We start from the raw sequence: 19,028 nt of genomic DNA on the forward strand, positions 1-19,028 counted from the left end.
AAAATCAAAATAATAGATTTTTTTTTCGACCGGCTTTGTTCAGGCTGAAAGCGTTTTGGCTTATATCTTGTTTTTAGGGTGCTAACACGGAAGCACTATTCACTATTTTTATTGAAATGTATTGTTATTTATATTTTTACATCCCGTCAGTAAAAACAGTTTGAACATGTCGACTGTGCAATAATAAATTACAACTAAAATTCATACCTCGAGTAAAATCAATGTCTACACGCGTTGATCTTTTCACAGCTGGATCTCAGTGAGGATCACTCATCAGTCATGATTTACATGTGGGGGTTGGCCAGAAACCCAACACACACAGACACACACACGCACACACACACACGCTTTGAAATCAAAATAAGGTGAAGTTGGGTGAACATGATGCCACAGTAACAAGTCAATACATCACGGTAGAAAGTCAAGAGTGGCGCACTGGGGCCGTTTCTCAATATGCGTACTGTTTTGTGGACTTGGAAAACATCAGTGTCAGACAAAATAGCGTCCAGCTTACACAGTATTTCCAACCATAACTGAAAGATAAAATAGAACCCGAGGACATCGAGCACATTGATGTTCCAAGTTGCCGTATTTGATATATTGCAATGGACGCCGTGCACTCGAGCTTCCGTGCTCAAGTGTTTGTTCTTTCAACTCAACTTGCCTAGTCCGTATTTAAACGTTCCGAAATTCAAGCTCGACGTACTTGTTATTGAGAAACGGCCACAGAGTGCTCGCTGGTCAGAGGCTGCCGATGTTGGGGAAACTCTTGAGTTTCTCCGGGAAGTCGTCTTTGTAGAGGACAGGATCAGCTCGGTGCTCCACCACTTTCAGTGGCATGGTGCCGAAAACTGATGCAAACTTGTTGATGCACTCAGATCTAGGGAAAACAAAAACAGTTTTGAAGAGCGGTTTTGTTTGTTTTGTTTTTTGGGCGTTGCATATAAGTAAGAAGTAATTTGGTTTACAAAGCATAGTTTTGATCAATCAAATGTTTCTATGTCACATTGTAAATAGACCCTTATTAAGACATGGGGATCTGGGCCTTAAAGTCAGGTGCGCAAAAAAACAAAAAAATCCAGAAGAGAGTGCAGAAACGTGAACAAGCAGTTTTCTGTCAGAACAACTGAGACAAAAGAATAAAGACTTAAGCTTTAATTTCTAGGGCACACCATTGATGAAGAAGGCAATGTATACATTACATCAGGGGTGTCAGACTCGGGTTGGTTCGCGGGCCGCGTTAACGTCAACTCGATTTCATGTGGGCCGGACCATTTTAGATATAATATTTAGATTTTTTTAATAAATGGATTAAAAGCCCTGAATATTCAGGTTTTTTTTATAGATCTAAAACAATGTTTATTTTAGCTTTTTTATATATATTACAAAATGGTTTTTGAACTAAAAATACAGAAAAAATTATTAAAAAATTACAATTATTGATTTAAAAGGGGGAAAATCAGGAAATTTAATATACATCTATACTTTTCATTTGAATTTGATCCTAAAACAGAAAGTCGGCACTCATGATTTACTTTCCCGGGCCACATAAAATGATGCGGCGGGCCAGATTTGGCCCCCGGGCCGCCACTTTGACACATGTGCATTACACTATCAGCCAAATTTAGCAAATGTTCCATTCCAAGTGCACGTAGATTTATTTTTTGCTGCTTATAATCCATATAAAAAATAGAGTATGATCCCCCCTGAAAATGAACAAGTGGAAAAGCAAACAAAGGTTGAATTCAGTTTTAGGCAGTTGCATTACCTCTCCACCATGTGCGTCTGATCCAGGGACAGCCCATCGATGGCAGTGCACTCAGGACACTTGAATTTCTTCCTGGGGGTCACCTAGAGGAAAATCACACCCACAAATGTCAAATCACTTTCAAACTAATAAACAGTCCTGTCTGCTGAAATAAGTCTGCCACTTCCAACAGGAATGCACGCACAGAGGAGAGAATGCCGTGCCAGGACTGAGTGATGATGTATGCCCGAGCTCTGTTTGACACTCCGGCTGTGAATGTGTGTGCTTAGCGGAAAGAAGACAGTGAAGCGGAAGAAAGACAGTGCATTTTCTAAAACAACCTGTGAGGGACACGTAGAGACAGGGTGACGGTGTAGGAGGGTTGCAGATTGTTATTTGGTTGCAGTGTGTGAGTGTTTCTGTAAGCTCCAAGTGTGGGGAGTTTCCCCTGGCCCCTGATAAGGGAGGTTAATGAGGGACTTGAGCTTGGGCCCCTACACCTGGATGGATGGGGGGGAGGCGATGCAGTCAAGTGACAAGTGATCAGACCCAGAGATGTTGGTTTGCTCTGTCTATCTTCACCTCCACCCACCTTTTCATGATGCCAGAACCCCCAAAGGAGCCCGTGTCATGAATCTATCTACCTTTATGGGTGCTTTGCCGGTAATGTTGGCCACCAGAAAGTTCATGGCAATATCTTCGCAGTTCATGTGCGCGTCGACCCAATTCTTGATGTCTCCCGGCATCTTGTACGTGTACAAGTAGTTAAAGTACTGCAACAAAAGAGGTCAAATGAAGAACATGAGGGAGGGGTTGCCGAGGTAGAAGTTGCTTCTAGCCTCAGTGAGTGTGTGAGCCGAGGAGTGTGATAACCTCGCCTAGCCTAAAACATTCTGCTCATCCATCAATGCAATCTGGCCTTCTAAGCTTAAAGCTCTACATGCAGGAAATGGCTCCCCCACGCCAACCAAATGCCATTTGATCCCCACCTCATAATGAAAAACGTCTTTCTCACTATTACTATCGTCGTCAACATTATTCATTACTGACACCAAAACAAAAGCTTGGGAAGCTCCAAAAAGAGGAGTGTGAAAAAGGGAAAACTGCTGGGTCACCTTGTGGTAAAACGCGGCGCCTGTTAAAACCATGGAAACCTCGTTGGTCCACTCCGACTCGTACTTCCACTTTCCCATCTCATGGTCCCAGAGGTGCAGACGGCCCGGATAACCCACAAGCCTATCAGGGAATTCCCTCCATACCTGTAGATGATAGGATAAAAGGTCGAATCAACAAAAGAAAACTTGAGTCGATATTAAGTAATTGAGCACAATACTTTCCGGACTATCATTCGCCCCCATTTTAAAAATAAAATAAAATATATGTATTTATAATTTGTCTGGGCCTACGATTTATGTATGTTTTTTTCCCTGACCATGGACAGCAAAGCTGTTATGTTAACAGATACCCGTTTAGCCAGTTGTTCTCCATTTTACTGTTGTTACATTATCATTTGTTTGTTCTTGGTTTCTGATAAACTAAAAAATTACCCTTTCAAAAATGGTGCTGAGGATTTAATATTCCAAGCGGTATTGTAGCCAACTAAACTTACAGTTTTAACAGAAAGGGAGACGAAATGAGTACAGCAAACTGTCATGAGCCTACTGTTCTGTTTCTAATTGTATGTAATGCTCTTTAAATGGGAAACAATTTGATCCAATTGTTTTTAAATACATTCAGGTGAGGGCAAGCGATACTGTTGTCTCCGAGCCTATCATTATTCCTCACTCATTAAAACAGGCAGTCAAAGCCTTGTTATGTGACTAATCCCTCTCAATAACTTGAAGGTCCTCTGATCATTCGAAAGTGGTCAATCCTTTCAGAACGTCAGTAAAAACATGGGAATCATTTGTGGAGGTTAGAGTTGTGACTCTTCCTTTCTCAGCATATCAGATTTATAAAGAGATTTTTTTTAAACTCAAAATGATTATTCGATGAGCAAAATTTGGATTTAAAAAGTTTAATTTGTTTTAATGTAATAGTACGATGTAATAATAAGATGATATGGTTATGCCAGTATGTTTTTTAGTTACTTTCCTGACATATTTGAAAGGTTGAATTTACGGCTGTTATAAAAACAAAACGTTAACCACATTTCCAGGCTTTGGTAAAGTTTTCTTGGTTTGCCTATTATGAGTAGATTACAATCATTACCATAGATGAGAAAGAATGCCCGAAAAGAAGCAAAGGCACTTTAAGAAGGCAACTGTACATTTCTTTGAACAATATAAACTTATAAAACTATCTTATTGACAATTAAACACTATTAGTCATCATGCATTGTTGTGTTGTGCAGGTATTTAAGAATAATAAAGTTTTTCTAGTGAAAAAGTAGTTGATTAATGTGGCATTTGAGAAGTTGGGAGTTAATTACACTTGGATTGTACTAGTTGTAACCCTCAAACACTGACACAATAAAATGGTTTTGATCTCTACTGTACTAATCCTGCCCAACCAATCAATATATAAATTCAAAATATCACCAAGGATATAGCCATATGACTTCATGTAGTCAGCACATTACATTAATTTACATAATGTTACGTCAAATAACTACGCATTTAATGAAAGTATAAATAATATTGAGTGGAGTCTATTGTTGGGCGATATATTCATTCATCGTCTGTCACGCTTATGCTCCCAAGTGTTGCAGGGGTGCTGGAGCCTAACCCAGCCAACTATGGGCAGTAGGCGCAGGGCACCCAGAATTGGTTGCCGCACTCACACTCACATCACCACCGAATGGAATCAAACCCATACTGCCCACACCAAAGTCAAGCGGAAGAACCACTGCACTATAAGGTGGCCCCTCTTTCACCAACTACAAATTATTTAATTGATTTTATTACGGTTCAATCACATTATTTATGACGTTATATTTGACTTTGAAGTTAACATTATAGGAAAAATGTCGCCTTTTGGTATATTTCGCCCAGACCCATTTGACTCCCAACTCTAAAGTTGAGGCACAATTATTTTTTTACTGGGTCTAATTCAAGTCTCACACTGTTTACCTCATAGCCAAACTGTAGTTCATCCGATGTCAACATGATGATGTCGTCATCAATGGCCAGAACAGCTTCAGTCTCGATTTCATCGTAGGGGAAAAAGCGGTTACTGAGCTTGTTCTCTTTGGTGCGCACAACTTTGAGAGGCACACCAATCTTTGGCCAAATAGATTCTGACAAACAAATAGCAAAACAGTCATTTACCTGTCATTTCAAAAAAGCATATTTTATGTAGAGACCTGGCAATAGATCACTATAACCACGAGGTAAGATTTTGCAGTAACTGCCAATGCTTTAAAGTGTACATCCGGCGGTCAGCTGAAAATATACACTATATGGTCCCACAAGAAAAATATTAATTAATATTTTTGTTTCATCACATATTTGCCAAACTGATCCCACTAGTTAATTTGTCTCCACCCCACATTGTTTGGACAGATTTGACAGCCAAGACTGACTCGGGTTCCCTCCACTGAGTCATACACCGGATTATTTTTATTGTCATATTTTCCACGATCAAAAGAACATAGTGGAAGTTTATGCATGCAAAGTAGTGCTAAAAGTTGTTTTTTTCATCCGTATGCTTTGTATTCCACCATCACAGCTCATAATCAGATGCAAGAAGTTCCAGGCCGCAGCATTTCCTACCAAGACATGCACATGTGCTCTCACGGTATCTCACAGAAAAAGTTCCACCCAGCATTTCTACTCAGTGAAGTTTGTATGCCAGCTTTTCAATCCAATTTGTATTTACTAATGGAAAACAATAATGTGCAAAATTATCGTAGCTTTTATCAGGGGAATATTTTACACCCTGGTCATGCACTAATTCATTTTTTTTAAAGAGGGGTAATGAGACTGTGACTGTAAGCAACATCAGATGACTAATGTCAAATGAACTTGGATGAGAAGCAGCTACGTTAAGAAATCAAATTTCTCTTTCAGTCTCCCATGTTGTCATCCTTCTTCCATTATTTATACATTGGCAATAGCCAGCAAGTTAATTGTTATCTACTCTTTCAGTTTAGGCTGGTCGATCCATTCAGACCGCAAGGATACTGCTAAAATGAGAAATCCGATTTTGTTGACTTTTTGAATTCAAAAAATGGTGGAAATGAAGCCTTAGTTTTAAGTTAGTCGTTGCATTGTTTTTCAGTCATTCTCATCCACTATGTACGGTCTATGTGAACATTAGCAATTAAATCCATTTGAAACTACAAATGACAACATGAATTTACCCTCGAGGCTTGTTGTAAGGAGGGGAACAAAACAAAAAACCTTTGCTTGTACTTGGCAGTGACCTTATAGTGTCTGTCCTGTCAAAGGCCCCTCATTAATTCTAATGGGTCACGCCAGTTCAGCCAGGCGCCGCTGACACTGTCGATGAAAAGGTGCGTGCAGGCACGCGAAAACTTCAAAGTCTTCCAACGACTTCATTGTATCAATCAACTAGGGAGAATTTGACTTCTGGCCAAAATCAGACAAATGATGCAGTGTTGAAATTGTCACAGCTCCAACTTAGGTAGAGTTAGCAAGATTCCTTTCCTTCCACATATTTTCTACGTTTTATTATTGCACACCTGACATTAAGATGGGTAACCCCGTCTAATGGATGGGTGAATGAACATACTCATTACTCACCCTCAGGAGGACTCTTGTTCTGGTTATTCCACACCACCAGCAGCTTAGCCAAGCTAGGAACTTTGGAAATTTCTGTGATGACTCGGAAAAGACTCTCGACACGGTCGTACGTCAGCACCACCGCAGTGAAACCAGGTGCTCTCGGTGGTATAAGTGGTAAGAAGAGGGGACTGTTCACACTGGACCACTTCTAGACAGGACAGAAGGCAAATAGCGACTCCGTTAGGCACGTTGATACTAATATTTGACAGGAAGAAATGAATACTGTGTTTTTCCTATGATTTACAGCGCTTAAGATCTCCCTTCCCAAAACAGTGATACCACCAGGAGTAGTTTCCAAGATACCGTTTATTTCAGAATATTCAAATCATATTTTTGAGAGGCCGACACAAAAAGCAAGACATCATGACAAGACTAAAAGGGAATTGGCAACAAGCGTGCCTGTCTTGTCGAAATCTGCATGGTTATTTTCAAGTTATCGGGGCAAGAACCAGGAGACAACGGGAATTGAGAAAAAACAAGTGATCAATGTTAGCCTGGTAGCTAACATTGACTGAATATAAAAATGTACTCCTCTTCTATGGCTCCCCGTTAAAATGACCAATAACTCTACAGGTAAGCTTTCTGATGTACTAAAGCAAATCATTATTATAAGAATGATTTTGACATGAAAATTTAAAAATTCAAACAACTAAAAAACAAAATGAAAATAAAATATGCCAACACATTCACCCAAATCACATTAAAAAGATTTTGCCTGCAGTCGAAAGTATTTAAAAAAGGACAAGAAATCTGTGCTACACCTTAAGACCAAAACTGTAGTTCTCGTCAATGTAGTTTAATAGTTTACCAATTTTTAAAAACTGAATTGCTAAAGATTCTGAAAGGAAACCAAAATATGCTGTATTTACTTTTAAGATGCTTATCAATGTGGAGAACGTTTCAATTCACCCCATAGCTAATTGATAGCCAAAACACAGTTGCAAGGACCAAAACTACTTGTAGCCTGAGAGGCCTCAACCTTAAAAGTAAACCCTTTAGTCACAAGTCCTAAACAAAAAGCAGCCTGTCCTTCATTTTGAAAACCCAGTGTAACAGTACCAGCAATTCTGGCAAATGTGTTTTCAATTACCAGCCTAAAAGACTACGCAAGGTGAAAGGGGCCAGGGAGTTTTTGGGCTGATTTATTTTCTGTTGTGTTCAAGTTCTTCTGAACATTTACTCAGAGTATTGATCCCTAAAACACTTCATCTCAAGTCATTAAAAAATCTGTATCGAGACTCCATGTATTCCTGATTTGGGAAAAACTTAAACAAAGAACAACCCATGAAGAAACATTTTTTTTCTTATATTGATGTAACTCTAAAGTGACTGACTTAAGACAAGGGAGACTACGTAGGCCGATTAACAGCTCCAAAGAGATGGCTGCTTTGCCAAAATGTGAGCAACCACAAACTTTCACAACCACATGAATGCGAAAGACCCATCCCATCATTCACAAACAGACTGCCTCAAGCATGCAAGATGTTTTTTCTCCCACCGCAATGGAGGCATCCTCCTAATGCAGAAGTACAGCTCAGCGAGTTGGACGTATATCAAACTGAAACACACTGCTTGTGTGGTGCTACATAAAACACAATGGAACAGGCAGTGTATTGGGTGTTATATGCATAGTCTAATGTTCTGGGGCTAGTTCAGAGGCACTATTGATTTAATAAAATATTCAAAAACGGGGCCTTGGCCATTCAAAACTTTACTGTTGTTTTATGAGTAACTGGAAAAGTCCACAGTCAAGTGGGAATATTTCTGTTCTTGACAAATATTACTCGTGTCCTATGGGCCAAAGAGGAAAAGAATCAGTGGGACTGTTATGGATGGAACGTTTAATCGCCAGCGAGTGTGGTAGCATCAGAGCTGCCAACTACTCTGGAATTTCAGGAGTTTACCCGAAAATGCAAGGCAAACTCCGGGACTCCGGACAACCTCCCTAAACTCTGGAAATCCCCCAAAAATTGTCACTTACATTTTTTTTGAAGCAACGATTTCAGAAAAGTACCAAATTTCCCATTTAAATGCCTCGAAATGTACACCATCGCTACGGCTACCGCCATCTTGATTCAACTGCACTGTAACCTGGAAGAATTCGGTAACACGAGTCCATTGTGAATCATCCGAGTTACAAGTTCTGACGAATTATAAGTATTGTGCGACTTCAGCGCATATTGATTTTGCGTGAATCTCATACACTCCGGATAAACTCCGGAAATGGGACAAGGGTACTCCTGAGATGGGGTCGACGGAGGTTGGCAGGTCTGTAGCGTGTAGCATGTTAGTGCTAATGAGATTGGTAAATTAAACACATGTAGCACCACCACTAATGGTGAAAAGGACATTTAGGTTTTAGAGAGACAGGCTGCCATCCACACAAAGTGTGGGTTCACAACAAAAGTGTGGGTAGTCAACTGAAGTCCAGACCTGTTTCCCATTGAAAACGTGTGGCACATTATGTAGAGTATAATACGACAACAAAGATCCTGGACTGTTGAACCGGTGAAGCTGTGCATCAAGCAAGAATAAGAAATAATTCCACCTACAGGGTGTCGACAATTATCTATCTCCTTAGTTCCAAAACGCTTATTGAATGTGGTGAAAATATAAGGAGATTTAACCCGTTGGTAAATATGAACTTGTCCCAGATTTCTTGAAATGTGTGGCAGCCCAAAAAGTCCAAGTTCATAATTATTTGCTAAAAATGGTAGGTTGAACACGATGAGCAAACCATCTTCATTGGAATTGAGTTGTAAATAAGAATGTCCCAATATTTTTGAAGATATGTTTTGCCGAACATGCTTAAAATGGTGGAACTCTAAAAGCTTAAGTCTTCATTTTAATGTTTTTCTTAATTTTGCAGGGAATCATTTTTAGTCATTTTAAGAAGAAAAGTGGGTGGGGAGGAGAAACCCAAAAAACAATGGCACAAATTTGAGTTCAGCTGCCTTAAAGGCTTTGATGATACTTCCAAGTGAACTCAGTCGATCAGAAACAAAAGGAAGAAAAACTGTACAACAGTGATATGTCCAAGAGGTTAAGTTTTTCTAAACTGATGAAAAGGCAAGAAGAAAGTCAGTGAAACTGGCTGCCAATAGGCCCACAGCAACATTAAAGCCATTGCAGAGTACTGCTGGCAAGCACTAGTTGTTTACCACATGTGACAATGATCTCTATTCTTCATTCGAGCAGGGGAAAAAAACTAAGCGCTGCAATTTCTTTTCAAAAACATTACATTCTTCCAAGAGTGTGTGTGTGTATGGTTTGATGAAACTAAGGTTAAATGTATCATATACTCATTCACTGCACATACAGTATCTGTAAAAGGAGACCATATGCAGGGACACATGGTGACAGTCGTGTCATGTTTTTCTGAGGCTGGAATTTGAGTCACAGCTCACGAAGGAGTCGTTTAGTCTCCAAACATGAGAGTAGTCTAGGACTAAAACCTTAAGTATCTAGAAAAAAGCTAAAATGACATTTAAACTTTGGCAAAGGAGTGATCGCAAGCATATATTCATTTTTTGGGGGATTCAGATTTCTGACAGATTTGGAGCATATTTGCAAAGCCTGCAAATTCAAGATGTGAATTGCTGATAGAATTTCATGTTTTGGTAATCGGTGTGGAAAAAAAAGATACAAATAAGTAGGAGTTAAATTTGTTGCATTACAAAAAGCATCTAAATGAAAATACACATTGTTTCCATATTTTAAAATTTAGGCCACTTTTATTAGGAGGTATATAAATAAAGACTGCAAAGTTACCTACCACAGCAGTCGGATTGTTCCACTGCTCGTATGTACGAGCGGCATATGGGTAGATGCGATCATTGATGATCTGGAGAGTAGTCAGGCCAATGACCTTCATAGAGCTAAAATAAGCTTCCCAGAACCAGCGTGCCTACAAAAAAATTCAGACATGGGTCAAAATCCTCTAATACTTAATAAAAAAAATATTCAATTCAGTTTTTTCACAGTAAGCTGTAATGTAAATAACTAAAATAAGTTATAATTCCCCACGTCATTGAAGCAGACTTTTCCCATTTTAAAAGCTGCATTTACTCATTGTTTTTTTACATGGTTGAATTTATCCCCATGCTGTGTCTTACATATATTTTCCATTCTTTATTTATTCAATTATTTCATCTAACAGTCCAAAGTTGCTACAATAGTGCGATAGAAATAACAAAAATAGGCACTCTTGTAACAGCTACTCTCCAATCCATGTTAATTTGTATGTTTACTACTATGTAAACTTGTAAAGTCTTGTGGGACTTTTTAAGAACTGCTTTAAGTCTCTGGAATTGTCAGATTTTAAAATTGCTGTTTTGATTTTACCATGAAACCTTTAATTTATACAATGGATAGCAATATTGGAATAAAGAACAAAAACACAACTCTAAATCCATGATTAATGTCATTGATTAGTTAAATGCAACAATTCCACAATGCTCATAATTTAATTATCCAGACTAGACACTAAAATAATAGACGTCAATTTCATTACAATTCCACTCACAGGATTAAAGTTAACATTCCACTTTAATAATAAAAAAAATACAATTTCAGTGGCTGAAGAAGCAAAAAATTACGAATGGTCTTGTTTTTGTAACAAATGTACAGTCCAAATGTACATAGAGGTTGAAATAAATGCCACTGAAAGAAGTGTTGGCAAAGTTTATTGAATAATTAGAAATACAAATATGCTATAAAAATAAGAACTTACACGAGTTATATAGTCGTAATTTGATATAGTATAACATTTTAATGGAGCACTAAAATAAATATTTTTATAATGATTAATGAGACAACACCAATAACACTTTAAGTGTCGAGCAAAATATGTAGTATTATGTACTTAATCAACAGAGGTCAATCATAGTTTGAATTTTTTTTTCTTCCCGAAATGTTCAAATTTTAAACCTTTCTCTCCCTCTTTCTATCTCAAAATATAAATTTATTTTAAAGATCTCAATGTTGTTGAAGTCAACTGTTTTTGAGTTTTAACTCTTTCTGACCAGGGTTTTCACAGCAAATGAGACAAACTGCTTTTGTATTTAATTGTAATTTGCGACTCAGGTGACTGCTGGTGAATTTGTGTGCTCAGTATTAGACCAAAATAGCTAGATGTATCTGGTGGCCAGGAGACCAATTTTTGAAAACCCACATGTTTGAATATGGCGTTGCCTAATATAACAAGCTAAATACATCTTTATGTTTTAAAGAGCAGTGAGGAAAATCCAAAAAGACGTTTTAATCTCCTGCGGGAATCCCAACACTTCATAAATCAGCTGGTGATGAAAGTTTTCTTTTCTGACTGGGAGGAGGATGTTTGAAAAAAAAAAAACCAAAAAACTGGCGGCCTAAAGGGAATGACCCTCAGCCCTCCCGTTCCCCCATAGCTGAACACACATTACGAGCAGGAATGAAGAGGACCCTTTTCTTCATTATTAATGTCACCTTCAGTAAACCATGACACTTTTTTTTCCACTCGCCTAAAGCTGTAAACCTTGAATTATGAATTTATCACTAATAAAAAAAGATTATAGATGTACCTTTAAAAAGCGATTTTTTCTGAGAGTATTCCCATGACTTCCACAGTGAACGCATATCTCAGTTTCAATCAGATACAAATTGTTAATAAAGTCTCTGAGCCCGAGAGCCGCCACTCTTTTGCCAGTTAAATCATTAGAGAAAAGGTCAAAATCATGAGTAGAAACAGTTGGAAGTACAGAAGTCTTTGTTTAAGTCTACTTGTCAAGTACGTGACAGATGGCCGCACCTATAGAGCAGAGCTGCTAGCCACTGAGTGAGCTATGGCGAGAACCAGGCAATCATTAGTGATTCGGACTTATAATCAAAAACAGCAGCCGAGCCACATGTCAGCTGCTCACTGGGAATAATGTTGTGTTCCACCTTAATTAACACTTGACTTTTACCTGTGGGCTCACACCCAGTTGCACCGTCTTCACAACATTGGCCACGGTAAATTTAATGATAGCTGTGAAATTGCATAAATGGGAGTCCAACCACTCCATTACTTTAAGTACAATATAAAATAAATAAAACTGATTGCCATTTAAAAGACTTTAGGGAATAAATGTCCTAAAACAACAATTTCTTACTGTATTGACAGCATGGAAATTTGTATGTTTTCTAAAAAATGGACTTAAGAGGCAAATTGAAGATAAGATGAGAAAAGACTCAATAACTAACATAACTAACTGCAAAGATTAGATGAAACATTGATTTTCCACACATTATTTAAATACTATAAGTTACATTTGGAAAACCAGTCTTTTTTTCCAAATTCTGTGGTATGAGAAAACTGACCAAAACCAAATATTTAGTGAGTATGGGAGAGACCTCGAGTGCTTCAATCCAAAGACTTGCGAGCCCTCTGCTGGCAACATTGATCAGTTGCACAATAATTAACAGCACTTAAAAAAATAATTTAACTATATATAAATATATATATATCAATTCATTTGCATTGGTTCCATAAAATTCATGGGACTGTTTTCTTGAAAAAAATATAGAACAAATCCCCTGCCACATTTATATTGCATGTTGCAAATCAAATTTTACAGATGCTTCAGATGGTAACTGCTATGCAAGACAGTCCAGATGTTTGCAGTTATGTAATTGAAAAGAATTGGTTGTTTTTAAGCCTTTGACTGGCGGTACACACTTCATTGGGGTTTATTCTCAGTTTTGGACAGCATAATCTTGCCATGTTTCTGATCTTGTTAGACGTAACTTGACACGCAAATCATCACACAGCCCATATTTTAAAAAGTAGTGTCAGTTATAAGTGATGAATTGATTATAGTTAATACTACAGAATTAAAATCAATGATCTCTTAATTGTGGTAGATACATCCCAAATGGATGGTGAGATCAAATTAAATCTCTGCTATTCAGAAGGCAAGAAAGATAAAATTGAAAATATGCTACAAAACTATGTATGATTAATGCCTGTCGGACTACGCCATATATTTCATGAAAAATGTAACTTGTATTTATTTTATCATTTAATTATTTCACTACACTTTTACTCCTATCGATGCAAATGCAGTGAAATTGGAAGTGTCAAAATTACTGTGACAGTACCTGTCTCTGCATTTCTTCCACTTGTCTATGCGGAATATTCTTTAAGATGCTGTACATCTCCGAAAGCTTCTCCTCTGGAATAACCACGGAGGCCCTGTGACATAAAATCAACACAACATCAGTGAGATGTGAGCGGACAACTTTCATACTTAGTGGGAGACTGATGGAATTTCAACGACCTTTTCCAGTCAAGAACCTCAGAAAAAGGAAGGATGTAGGAGTCGGCGAGGATGACGGGGACACAACCAGCTTGAAGAACATCACTAAGAACGGCTTGACCCAAACGTGCACCCCTGAGCACCACGCAAAAGGAAGATTCCTGAAAAAACATTGTTGAAGGAGAATCATTTTTTTGTTTCACACTGATAATCCATTAGTGAGAACTTGACAAACTAACCTGCAATATCTGAGGGTAATCATACACCTGACCCTTGTAACAGCGCTTTCGAGCAGCGGAGGCTCCCTGCGAGAGGTTGCTACACTTGTCCAGAAGGAGCAAAGCCTCGCCATTTTCTTCTTTCAGGCGTTCGAGTTCAGCCCGGTACTCCCGGTGAATGGCTGTTTGAGATGACAGGATGAAGTGACGGCGAGGCCTGGAGGAATGAAGACCATCAATTAAATTACAGTTACTTTAGTTGGCGACAATGTCAGCACAACACAGAACTAATCTGCACACTGATGGTTGCAATGAGCTCACCCCGGCTGCCTTTCAGGCAATTCAACATCTGCAGAGAGTGGGCTGTAAACTGGGATGCTGATATCGTAACCTTGTCTGTACGTCCATGTAGAAAAACCGCCTCCAGCCAGGAGCGCTCTGAAAAAGAAAGATCCTCCTTGACTAAAATGACACTTACCTGAAGGATGGCTGCAAAAGTGCTTGGGTACCACACCCGTACACATTTTGCATTTACATCAGATTACGACTTGAATTAAATTGCCAAAGGAATCTAAAGGCAATGCAACCGTGTGAGTCTGTGCATCTCTTATTCTGGCAAACTACAATTAGTTTTTAATGAAGCGTGAGTCAGAGACACAACTAGTACACGTTGAGATACAATGCACACACAACAAGCCCCAAAATACCCGCCTAGAATAATCATTCATTCATCTTCGTTACTGTGCATCCACACAGTGGTTGCTGGAGCCAAACCCAGCGACCCATGGGCAATAGATGGGATTGCTGTGAATATTAGTTCTTTCATTCATCCTCTGATATGCTTCATCCTCACGAGGGTCGACGGGGTTCTGGAGCCTATCACAACTAACAACGAGCAGGAGGCGGTGCATACCCTAAATCAGTTGCCGGCCAATCGCAGAGCATATTTATACAAAAGACATTTGCGAAACCATTCACATCTACGAACCAGAGTACCTGGAGAAAACCCACGCAAGCACGGGAAGAACATGCCAACTCCACACAGTAAGGCCAGAACGGCAGTGAACCCTTGATATCATAAATGTAAGGTGGGCGTGCCACTCCTCCACCATGCTCTCCACCTTGAATATAGTCCCTACCAAATTTCCTTTTTAAATAACAGGGGAGAGGAAATTGTAGTTAGTGTCCTCCACAACAAGAACAAACAGTGAGAATTTAAGACAGCCTCTAAGTGGTCAAAAAGAGCAGGCCTGGGAAATGTTGAACTTCTCAATTCTTTTCACTTGTCTGTTACACCGGAAACCAATCCATTGTGAGGTAGTAAAACTTCACTTTTCTATACACTGCCTATACCTCAAATGAATCAATGTCACATTTTGTGTATAAACAACACGATTGAACCCAAGTAACCTGAAGCCAAAGTTCGCTTTGTGTTTTGTGTGAATCTGCCATTGCAATGTATGGACAAGTGTGAGTGTGAGTGATTAAATATTTGTGGTATTCCATTCAACTCCAAAAGAAAAGGAAATAGATTAGTATAATCCCTCCACACCTGGTTCTGATAAATTTCCATGCCAAATAAACTCTCTGGATGAACTCAGGAAATTCCTTACATCTAAAGATATTGTTCATCATCTCACATAAAACCACCAACCATCACTTTAATGTAGAGGATATCTATTTGTAGCTATTTGTAAATATATACTTCACCTTCTGGAAATGATTTTTTACATGTGTGTTCTGCTTTTGACTCTGTGATCTAACCAAAACATTAGGGTCCACACAATCAATCATTTTTGGGCTCTTTGCCACCGACCGCTAAGTCCATTAAAAGAACCATTTTTAAGAGGAGAAAAATCACACACATAATAAGTTGACAATAGCAGGAGATCGTCTGAGGATTTGATGGGACATTCGTAGATATTTTTTTTAAACCCATCTGTATCTATCTTACAACTAATCACATGTAATTTCATGTTTAATTACTCTTCAGCCAGGTTTTTGTAATACAAAAATGCTAGGTTATGCATTTGACTATTTTCAGTGACGACCTCCTCTTGCACTCACCTAGTGCTTCTTTAATAATAACATTTACTTCATGAATAAAGACTTTTTATGATCAAGTTACCTATCTCTTGGCACATCCAAAGCAGTGTTGTAGTCTGGTGGACCTCCTGGCAACATGTTAAAGAGTAGGTGATTCATCCCCTTGTTCCACCTTTAAAAAAAAAAAGAGAGACGCATATTAAAAAATAAATAAGAAAAAACAACCTAATGCAATTACATTGTGAAATTAACAGGTTTTGTATTTGTTTCTTTCATAACCCGACCCTCAAAAGTAATAACAAAATCATTAAAATAATCAAACAACAATCGCTGGTGTTACTGTACCATTAAGGCACAGACGCTTGTGTTTTCAGAGTGAAGAAAAAAAAGAAAAGGAGTGCTTGAACAGCAGAACAACACAAAATAATTGGCACATGGTGCACTAGAGGAATTAAAAGTTCAAACCTGTTTTGGCACAGGATTTATATTTAATTGTTGCTATACAGCACTGTCAAAATTCCATGTATCTCTATTCAGTGGCACAAAAGTCTGGGGACAGCTGCTTTATACCAGAAGGTCTTAACCTTTCCAATGTTTGTGTTGACCTAAATCCTATCCATCCAAGTTTAAAGTCAAGGAAGGTATGTGTTGTTCCAGAAACAGGACAATGGGACAGAAGAAAAAAATAGAGAATAATAAATATTCAGAGCTGCCTCTATTCATTTCAAAGAACTCAGCATGGTACATTATGCCTGCACACTATCAATATTGTATTGCAGTAGATTACAATTGTACTGCAAGTATTGGTAATACATATTCTATTTATGTATAAAACTAGGCTGGCGGGTCAATGACTCACTGGGTTGTTGGTATATAAACATGTTTTCAGTATGAGTTGAAGATTTTGTGCATTGACTGGCTAATTTCTGCTCAAAAGCGCATTTTGAAATATAAATGCTGGAAAAAACAGTTGTCAAGCAATTGTCAAAACCCCGCACATTGCACAGGAGTTTAGTTGGTCCAAATATAAGTAAGCTTACTCCGCTTGCAGGAGTATGCGGCCAATCGGTAGAAAATTTTAAATATTTTGCAGCATTCATGCCCATGAGTTAATAAACACTGCTTTAGCCTACAATTGATTGAAACTGACTCAACTGTTTTAACTGTTAGCCGCCAAAGACTGCACATAATGTTGCCATGTTAGCTTAATTCAAAATGAGTTTTGAAAAAAAATCCACAAAATTGAGAAATCCAATATTTAAAAAAAAACAAACAAACATATATATATATATATATATATATATATATATATATATATATATATATATATATATATATATATTTTTTTTTTGTCTGTAAAATCTATTGTATTTTCAAATTAAACCAGAAATTTCAGGGAAGAAATGTACATGAGAACAACTGAAGTGCAAGTGAGCTATTTACCTGGGAAGCATTGCAAGGGCCTGAGCAGTTTCCCTGACTCGCAGGGAGTTCTGATTCAGGACATCAGTTGATGGGACATAAAGACAAGCCCTGTTGACATCATCAGTGTAAAAGTCACTGTCCGAGATGGCGCTGAGAAGATCGTTATATTCCCGAGAAAGTCCAGTGCTGCTGATTGGAACCCCGAATTCATCAACAAATCTCTGGAGTGGGTAGATGTAAACCTAAACAAATAAAAGGACATTAATCAGCAACGCTGACTCATTTGAATGTAATGCGAGAGTGGTTCACAGTGCCTGTTATTACCTTAATTCGATTTTTCGGGTTGTAGCCACATCTGTACACGTCAAAACATGTGTGCATGCGACAACTGAGGTCCCCCCTCTCCGGAATTGGACTGGTGACTGGAAGGTGCACCAAGGGAGCATCATGAACGCTACGTTTGGCCACGGTCCATTCAGCTGTGGATTCTATGGAGTGAGGCCAGAACTGAAACATCCCAGTGGCTATGAGGCCAAGCAACACCACAGAGAAGAGTGTGATGTAGTATATACGGTGCTTGGTTTTCATCCGTGGGATGAGGGCAGGTCCCCGGGAGCTGTATTTACCAGAGGCATACATGTTGGACGCCGCCCAGTCCACCTTACCACTGTAATGACATGGAGTGAAATATTAACCATTATGTTATTTTGCTGCCCTGTGATTGGGTGGCCACCAATTCAAGGTGTCAGCCGCCGGGTGCCCGAAGTCGGTTGGGATAGGCTGCAGCACCCCTCGCGACCCTTGTGAGAATAAGTGGTACAGAGAATGAATGAATGAATGTTATTTTGCTAACTGAGTGTGCATATGACCTCAAGTTCATGAATATGATGGACGTTACTAAGCCTGCAATCATTTTTAACTGGACCACAACACGCTTTAGTTTCAGAAACGATTGTGTTGTTGTTGTTTACTTGGAAACATGTCTGATCAGATGGAATTCAATAAAGTTCTTGGGGGTAAAAATGCACAGAATATCAGATTACACAAGGTACCAGGACTGATGTAGTTGTTTTTATGCAGAGTTGAGGAAATCACTAAATACATGGATATACAAAAAACAGTTAAACAAACAAAATGGCCCACTAATGCACCTCCGTTTCTCGACATCAGTCGTGACTTCTTGTAGTTCAATTTCAGTTCTACGAATAAATAAGTCATACACTGATAGAGGAAAGATGTCAATAAAGCGATCACCTTCATCTACCAAGAGTTTTAAAGCAATCCGTGTGCCTTTAGCTACATTAGCTTTCTGATGTCACGGTATGATGGAGAATAAAAAAATCGAAAATGATCATGGTTTTCAAATCTCGTATAAGGCGTTAGATGTTTTACTTACCAAAAGTGTTACTAGATCCAAATTTGACACGTTAATTCATGATTGCAGGTATTTTTGTTATCCAACGTTACCGTTATTCCCGGAAGTCATGTGTCTCTTCTTTTAACGTTCGTGTGCATCAGAAATGGTCAAATACAACTTTTACTCCCTCTAGCGGCCGCGCCCTTAAAC

At 38.6% G+C, this 19,028-nt stretch overlaps 1 protein-coding gene across 1 annotated transcript; it reads right to left on the minus strand.

Moving 5' to 3' along the window:
• Positions 1-93: 93 nt before the first annotated feature.
• Positions 94-19,015, minus strand: ext2 (exostosin glycosyltransferase 2). Its single transcript, XM_077588013.1, has 15 exons — positions 18,858-19,015; positions 17,786-18,128; positions 17,480-17,703; positions 16,119-16,208; positions 14,312-14,428; positions 14,012-14,207; positions 13,794-13,933; positions 13,615-13,708; positions 10,271-10,402; positions 6,454-6,643; positions 4,819-4,985; positions 2,863-3,006; positions 2,392-2,520; positions 1,769-1,851; positions 94-880 (listed from the first exon to the last, which is right to left on the minus strand). The coding sequence occupies exons 2-15, from the start codon at positions 18,098-18,100 to the stop codon at positions 742-744; spliced, it is 2,160 nt and encodes a 719-aa protein (XP_077444139.1). The 5' UTR covers positions 18,101-18,128; positions 18,858-19,015; the 3' UTR covers positions 94-741.
• Positions 19,016-19,028: the final 13 nt, after the last annotated feature.

This window comes from Stigmatopora argus, chromosome 2 (genome assembly GCF_051989625.1).
Source record: "Stigmatopora argus isolate UIUO_Sarg chromosome 2, RoL_Sarg_1.0, whole genome shotgun sequence".
Taxonomy (NCBI): domain Eukaryota; kingdom Metazoa; phylum Chordata; class Actinopteri; order Syngnathiformes; family Syngnathidae; genus Stigmatopora; species Stigmatopora argus.

Coding starts and splice junctions, on each gene's coding strand:
- ext2 (XM_077588013.1), bottom strand. CDS start 18,100: ATGTATGCCTCTGGTAAATACAGCTCCCGGGGACCTGCCCTCATCCCA. Junction 13,934..14,011: donor ATTACCCTCAGATATTGCAG/GTTAGTTTGTCA, acceptor ATGTTTTTTCAG/GAATCTTCCTTTTGCGTGGT. Junction 2,521..2,862: donor GCGCCGCGTTTTACCACAAG/GTGACCCAGCAG, acceptor CTTTTGTTGCAG/TACTTTAACTACTTGTACAC.